Here is a 7,381-nt window from a genome sequence, read left to right as displayed (position 1 = left end):
ACTAAGTGGGTAGGGTATTCCTTTGAATGCAAGTAGAAAATAGCGTCTTTGTGTTAATGTTATCCTGTCTTCATGACAAACAAAAGCAAATTTTATATTTATAATGGATCCAATAATTTATGCCTTTAACTGCATGAATAGATACTAGCACACTTACCTAACACCAATTCTCTATTTTACACTCGCCATTTGCGTTTTGCCGCTCGCGGAAATTTTACAGGAAACACCGGTTGATTCCCGACTTCCCTGATATATTTTATTGTGATGCGAGAACCAGCAATATCATTGGCGGGTAAGGGCGAAGGGAGGCAACTCAAATTTCATTGTCTTTCTCAAACTGTGTTCTGCACATTATTCAGTTGAACGCAGAGTTGCAAATTGAGATATGCTTCAGCGAAAAAATCTTCTGGGGCACTATATATACCCCGCTATAATGTAGGACCCCATAGAAAGGGTTTTATATATACAAGGACCCCAATAAAGGAACTTGTCTTAGTATATATATATATATATATATATATATAAATTTGGAGAAAATAAACGTTCATACAGTGCTAAAGTATAAATACCCAAGTACTTTCGGCGTATTATGCCTTCATCAGGGGTGTATTACATGTATAATGTGCACACAATCGAGCACAAAATCTCAATACGTGTGTACTGTATAGTATCAAAAATTGAACTGAAACACAGTCGCTAGAAAGGTGATAAAATTACATCGATTATGAATAGACCGTTATTGAATGGTCATTGTGTAGTACTTTACAAAAGAGAATATAGCCTGCGGTCAATATGGCATAAACTCGGTTAAATATATCTATAAAACTGTGTTTAAAAGAAAAAAATATATATAAAGTAAAAACATAAAACTTCACATATAAGGGCGTATTGTGTTTATATTACTATAAGTATGATGTAAGAAAATGCAAGTTACAAATAGTATGATGTTATATGAAGTGGAAATTTACGATAAGGTGAAAGTAAAAACGAAGCGCTCAGGCAAGGGAAAAATAGCCCTCCCCGACACCGCCTGATGACTAAAGACTACTTAATAGTCCCTAAGCCTAAAGCTGGTAGATTTTACCTTCTTCCTAAAATACACAAAGACGGAATCCCAGGCCGCCCCATTGTATCTGCCAACGGTCACCCAACAGAACGTATCTCAGAATTTGTTGACCACCATCTTCGGCCATTTGTATGCGCTTTGCCCTCTCATTTGCAGGACACCACTGATTATCTAAGAAGATTAGAATCTCAGAAAGATTTACCTGACCAAACCCTTTTGGTGTCTATGGATGTTACTGCATTATACACTAACATCCCCCACGGAGATGACATTGCAGCGTGCAAAGAAGCATGGGATTCTCTTATAATAAAGAATCCTCCCACAGAAACACTTATCGAACTTCTCGTACTTATTCTGAAATGCAACAACTTTGTTTTCTGTGACAAACATTTCCTACAGGTACAGGGCACGGCTATGGGGAATAAAATGGCGCCATCTTACGCCAACGTGTTTATGGGCAAATTAGAAGGACAACTGCTAGCTGCAGTACCTCTTAAACCATTCAGTTGGTTACGCTATATAGATGACATTGACATGCAATGGTGTCACGGGGAAGAAGCTTTAGTCATCAGGCGGTGTCGGGGAGGGCTATTTTTCCCTTGCCTGAGCGCTTCGTTTTTACTTTCACCTTATCGTAAATTTCCACTTCATATAACATCATACTGTTTGTAACTTGCATTTTCTTACATCATACTTATAGTAATATAAACACAATACGCCCTTATATGTGAAGTTTTATGTTTTTACTTTATATATATTTTTTTCTTTTAAACACAGTTTTATAGATATATTTAACCGAGTTTATGCCATATTGACCGCAGGCTATATTCTCTTTTGTAAAATACTACACAATGACCATTCAATAACGGTCTATTCATAATCGATGTAATTTTATCACCTTTCTAGCGACTGTGTTTCAGTTCAATTTTTGATACTATACAGTACACACGTATTGAGATTTTGTGCTCGATTGTGTGCACATTATACATGTAATACACCCCTGATGAAGGCATAATACGACGAAAGTACTTGGGTATTTATACTTTAGCACTGTATGAACGTATATTTTCTCCAAATTTATTGTTTTTTTTCCACGTTCTTGAATCTATCTTGGGATCCAGTGTTTTTGAAAGGTATTTTGTAAATGCAAATATTTTTCACAAACCTATATATATATACATTCCTCCATTTACGGGGCATCGGTCTATTTGAGACCATACTTGTGGGGTGTATATTTAATGTGGGGCATACATATGGCCTCGCAAATCTGGCATGTTTAAAACGATGTATGGGGGCGTAGGCTACCCTTCTAACATAGTGCCCGTAGGCCGGTTTTAGTAGTAAATGATATATGTCCCACAAATGTATATATTTATTATGGGGTTTTATGTTATTAGTCAATATGTTTTCACCTATGGTAAAATTAAATATATAGTTGATATATATAACTTAGTACCCCTTAGTTCTGTTGTATGGAAATGCTCATTTTATGCCTACATAGTGGCGTATATAAAAACTGACTGCATGAAATAATGCCACTCAACTCGGTCTTATAAATAGGCCCCGTAAGTGAAGATATGTGTGAATATATATATATATATATATATATATATATATATATATATATATATATAAGCAGGATGTAAAATGTGCGTATATATGTACAGTTTATAAGTTAATGACCCACAAACAAGGCAGCAGCAATATGTGCCAAATCAGAAATCTTGCAACTTCCTATATGTATGCAGGTTGAACAATACGTGCATATATTTAATATGTTTCATGTTGATATCTCAACGGCTTTTCGAGTTATGCTCTGGACAAAAATTAATTTTGAAAAATAACAAAGGGCAATTACTCAAAAATTATGCAGGGTAGAGTTATCATTATTGTGCAATGCACTCCTCCTCAATGAGGTCTATCCACCTATGAAGTTTCAAGTTAATACCTCAAATACTTTTTGAGATATGCTCCGGACAAAATTGTTGGAGGGAAGGTCGGACGGAGGCTATTTCTATTTTAAAAAAAATAAATATCAAGTTAGAATTCAGATTCTGCAATACAGGACTACAACTATTGAGTGTTGGTAAAATTTTGACAGTGGCATTATAAATAAAGCAATTACAATGACGTTGTATAATACAAAAATATTTGACCAGATGAATTTATTTCCAGCTATTTTTTCTTTCTTTTTATTCTTAAATATTATGCACTAAGTGATGAAGAGGCAAGCATATGGCATAACATAGATTGACATTATATTAGATCCTTGTAACTCAAACGATAATAATTGCAAATGTTTATTATTTTTTATTGTTGTTTTTCTTTTTTTAGCTTAGCTTGGTTTAGGAAGATATATAATACCTTCTAGAATGTTGATGACATTATAACTCATTATGACGTCTTAATATGCTTAATGACATCATCAAAACGGGAGAACATCAGGCACAAATTTGTTTGTATATGCTGGTCCTTGACACATGAAGTTATTTGACATAAACGTAAAATCTATTTTTAGTAACAGTGACCTTGATCCTATTGACCTGAAAATCATTATGATTACTTGACCTTAATATTTGATAGAACAAGTTTGACGCCTGCCCGCCTGACCAACAACATACACCATTCCATCTTCCTTGAAAACCTGGTTAAAAAGCAAGGAAGAGTTATTGGCATTACATAAGGCAAGATTTCTTACGATCTATCATTGTGTGAATTTTCATGATGAATAAAAGATAACTGTTGAAAATATGAACAAATTCAAAACTTTAACATGAAATTGTTAATACAGTGATCACACAACTCAGACAATGACTTTAGCTTCAAGCCCAGTCCCTTGATTTAGCCCTTCTCATTCTATATACATTTATGGATGATTCTTCAAACGTGTGATTTTGGATTCCTCGAGCTCTATTCTTGGTTCCTAGATAGTATATCCTTTATAATTTCTAAACTATATGTATGCAGGTTGAACAATATGTGCATATATAGCCAGCTCTTGTTATTCAAGCAGGTGCAGAAATTATTATATGACCATCATTAAGAAAAATTGTTAATACAGTGATCACGCAACTCAGACATTGACTTTAGCTCAAATATTTAATGTTTTAGTATTGTTGAAATGTTGGTCTAGTTCATGTTTTGTCTGGTCTAGTAGATTTTCAAAGTAACATGACCACTGGTCCAGCTATTGAAAAAGTTAACGTCGAACCCTGATATACATGTACATAATAATGTGAATAATGTTCATATTTCTGCTGTTTCTTTTTTGCAAAACTGGACCTTTTCAATTGGCAAAATATATTACTTAGCAATACTATGAATGTAGTTGAATACATATGTTTTTAATTTGAATTAATTGACATTAAAACTTGCATTATGAAAAAAAGATAAGGTCATGGCATTTTCAACAAAAGGATATATTGAAACAATTATCCTTAAATAAGACAATAAATTCAAGAACAATGCATGATATAAAGAGACTAGAAAACCATGTATTACCTTAACAAAATCATTGCTCATACTGTCTGTTTTTCTCAAACTCTCCCTTAGCTGAAAATTATAAATGAATATATTAAATAACTTATAATCAACCCATTATTGTGGTTCAAATGTAGACAAGAGTGCCAAATTGCCATAAGCTACACATAAATGTAACTTCAGCAACTTATGAGTGCCTGGGGCAATTTTTTAATGAACATTGTAATTCATAATAAACAAAACATACTATACCCCACAAACAAATTTCAGCGGTATATAGGAGTCAGTTTCTGTTGCTCTCCACTTGATGGTTTCTGGACAATAACTAGGGTTAGGAATGAGGTCTTGTAATAACACTCGGTATATAGCAACATTATGTGGGCACATAAGTTGGTATTCATTTGAATTTCATGGGGTCAAGGTCAAGGTCATTGTTACTAAAAATAGAATATAAATATTTCGGTTAAAAATAAGATTTGGGTATATTGGGTATAGCAGGCTTATACGAAGACCCCGATTGTTATTGCATTTGGACCCCCTAGGGTCAAGGTCACCATTGCTTTAAATAACTAAGAGATAGTAATCAAACTTGGTTTATGACAAGTTTATTTGAAGACCCTGGTTGGGATTGCAATTGAAATTATTCTTTGTACAAAGTTGATACTTCATCAATTATAGGTTGAACTCAATTTTTTTCTTCAGATCAATTTTTGTTCAAAATGTCAAAGTTTTTTATGGGGGAATTAGATATAGCTCTGGTTTAATCTGCTTTCACTATTTGAAAATGTGGTACATATTAGGATGGTGAATAAGCTGAGACTGAAACTAAACATCGTGATGAAGGAAAGGGTGGTGATATACATGTTACTGGGCATTGTGAGAGTGGCAAATATGAATATTGTGATATTTATGAAGGTGGTAAAATACATGCAGATGGGATATTAAAATAACTTGGCATGGAGGTACAGATTGGATGGGTAAAATTAGAATGATGACAAACATTGGAATGGCGATATTGATAAAGGTTGTGAAATGCCTGTATCTCAGAATTTTGACACAGCTAGGAATTGCGGTACAAATGAGAAATAGCTGAGATTGATGCTACTGCTGAAAGTGGTATATGTAGCATTGAACGTTGACATAACTGGTAATTGTGAAACATATATGTAGATAAGGTTAAAATAGTTTTGAGTTTTGTTTATATAATAAATACGGTAATTCCCCTTAAAGGCTAGACCAAATCTATTGATATCTATGTTATTTGTTCATGCTTGACTTTTTTTCCTTTCGTTATGGGTGATTGAACTGGTTTTGCACGTTGGGTTATGCATGATTGATTTCGGTATGCAAGCTATTTTGAGATGGTTTTGTTCTGGGAGAGCTAATATTTCTTGGTTACTGACGACTCCTTTCATTGCTTTAATAGGATCACTTAAAAGTTCATAATATCTTCATTGTCTTGATAACAAATACTTGATAATTTTATTCAATTAATTTAAATTAGATTTATCTAACAAATAATATATATATAATATCGTATACATTACTACAAAGCATGCTATATTATTTATTTATTTATTTATTTATTTATTTATTTATTTATTTATTTATTTATTTATTTATTAATGTATTTATTTATTTATCTATCTATTCTATTCATTCATTTTGGAATTTTTTCTTATTGTAATTTGAATTGTTGTCAAATATATTTTATTATGTATTTTGTGAAATGTATTTGTCTTGTAAAATATTTTGATAAACCTCATTGACTGTTAGAATCTATCTGAGAACAGCTTGAAATTTAGAGGAAGATGAGGGTGAGGACATTGAAAATGAAGTTTGCATCTTCATCTGATAAGGCTGACTTTCATTATTTTTTATGATGAAAATATTTTGGATTACAGTTTTGAATATCCACACAATGTGCCTGATAGTACGGGTAATAACACATCGAAATATTTAGCTACCGTCAGTTGCAACAAAAAATTGTAGATAATTGTTACCGGCAAAGGTTTACCTTGAAAAAGCAACGTCAGTTTATTCTGATGACTCAGGTTTTGAAAGAGTAGTAATTCCGAACCGTTCAAATTATTTCCTTACAGTGTCTGTTAAATGTGATTCAAATATCATTCGTATGAAAGTATTGTTGAAGTTATGTATCAGTGTAATGTTACTCTGCTCACATAAGCTTCAAGCCCAAAACAACATAAAAAAACTGGATACAAGCAAGTATAGGATAAAATGAAATATTGTGCTTTTTGCGGAGACGCTATCAAAAGTAAAAGTTCACGTCATTTGTTAACTGTTCACAATGTAGAGTCTAGAGTGATGGAATGTTTACTTTTGCCAAAACGATCAAAAGAACGTACGGTGAAATTGGAAGTCTTAGCAAACGAAGGAAACGAGGTGTTGACAAGAAGCAAAGATGGATTTCTAGAAGTTGGAAGAAGAGAAAATAATGAAAGGGACTTTAAAGCATGAAACTACATTTCATGTGATTATTGCAAAATTCATTTTAAAAGCAACATTGTGGCTGAACCACATAAACCGTTCTTTAGAACCTTCCATGGACAACTGAAAGGAAGAATAAAATGAAACTTAAAATCACGGAGACTCTCTAGACGACTGCTGAACATAGCCTAAATATAGATAAAAATGTCGTATGAAACATTATGATATAACAGAGGAAGTCCATAATGATGCTATAATCAAGAGTTAAGCTCCTTCAAAGTAGATTCACTTGGAAGGCAACAGAATAAAAGAGATAAATGACATGCAAAGAGTGTCGCAGTCCTGTCGAATATTAGCAAGACTTGTAATGAATGCAGAGAAAAA

The 7,381-nt window shown here is 33.0% G+C and overlaps 1 protein-coding gene across 1 annotated transcript; it reads left to right on the top strand.

The window, feature by feature from the left end:
* The first annotated feature begins 1,033 nt into the window (after positions 1 to 1,033).
* Positions 1,034 to 7,027, top strand: LOC132721799 (uncharacterized). The gene is made up of 2 exons (XM_060706176.1): positions 1,034 to 1,571; positions 6,864 to 7,027. The coding sequence occupies exons 1-2, from the start codon at positions 1,034 to 1,036 to the stop codon at positions 7,025 to 7,027; spliced, it is 702 nt and encodes a 233-aa protein (XP_060562159.1).
* The last annotated feature ends 354 nt before the right edge of the window (positions 7,028 to 7,381 follow it).

Source organism: Ruditapes philippinarum, unplaced genomic scaffold, assembly GCF_026571515.1.
Source record: "Ruditapes philippinarum isolate M1 unplaced genomic scaffold, ASM2657151v2 ctg5807_1_1_1_1, whole genome shotgun sequence".
Taxonomy (NCBI): domain Eukaryota; kingdom Metazoa; phylum Mollusca; class Bivalvia; order Venerida; family Veneridae; genus Ruditapes; species Ruditapes philippinarum.
This window is presented reverse-complemented; position numbering and strand designations above follow the sequence as displayed.

Excerpts from the sequence above, each read along its gene's own strand:
- LOC132721799 (XM_060706176.1), top strand. The coding sequence starts at position 1,034 with ATGACTAAAGACTACTTAATAGTCCCTAAGCCTAAAGCTGGTAGATTT. Across the intron at positions 1,572-6,863 it reads AGTACCTCTTAAACCATTCA|AGTCTAGAGTGATGGAATGT; the intron begins GTTGGTTACGCT and ends TTCACAATGTAG.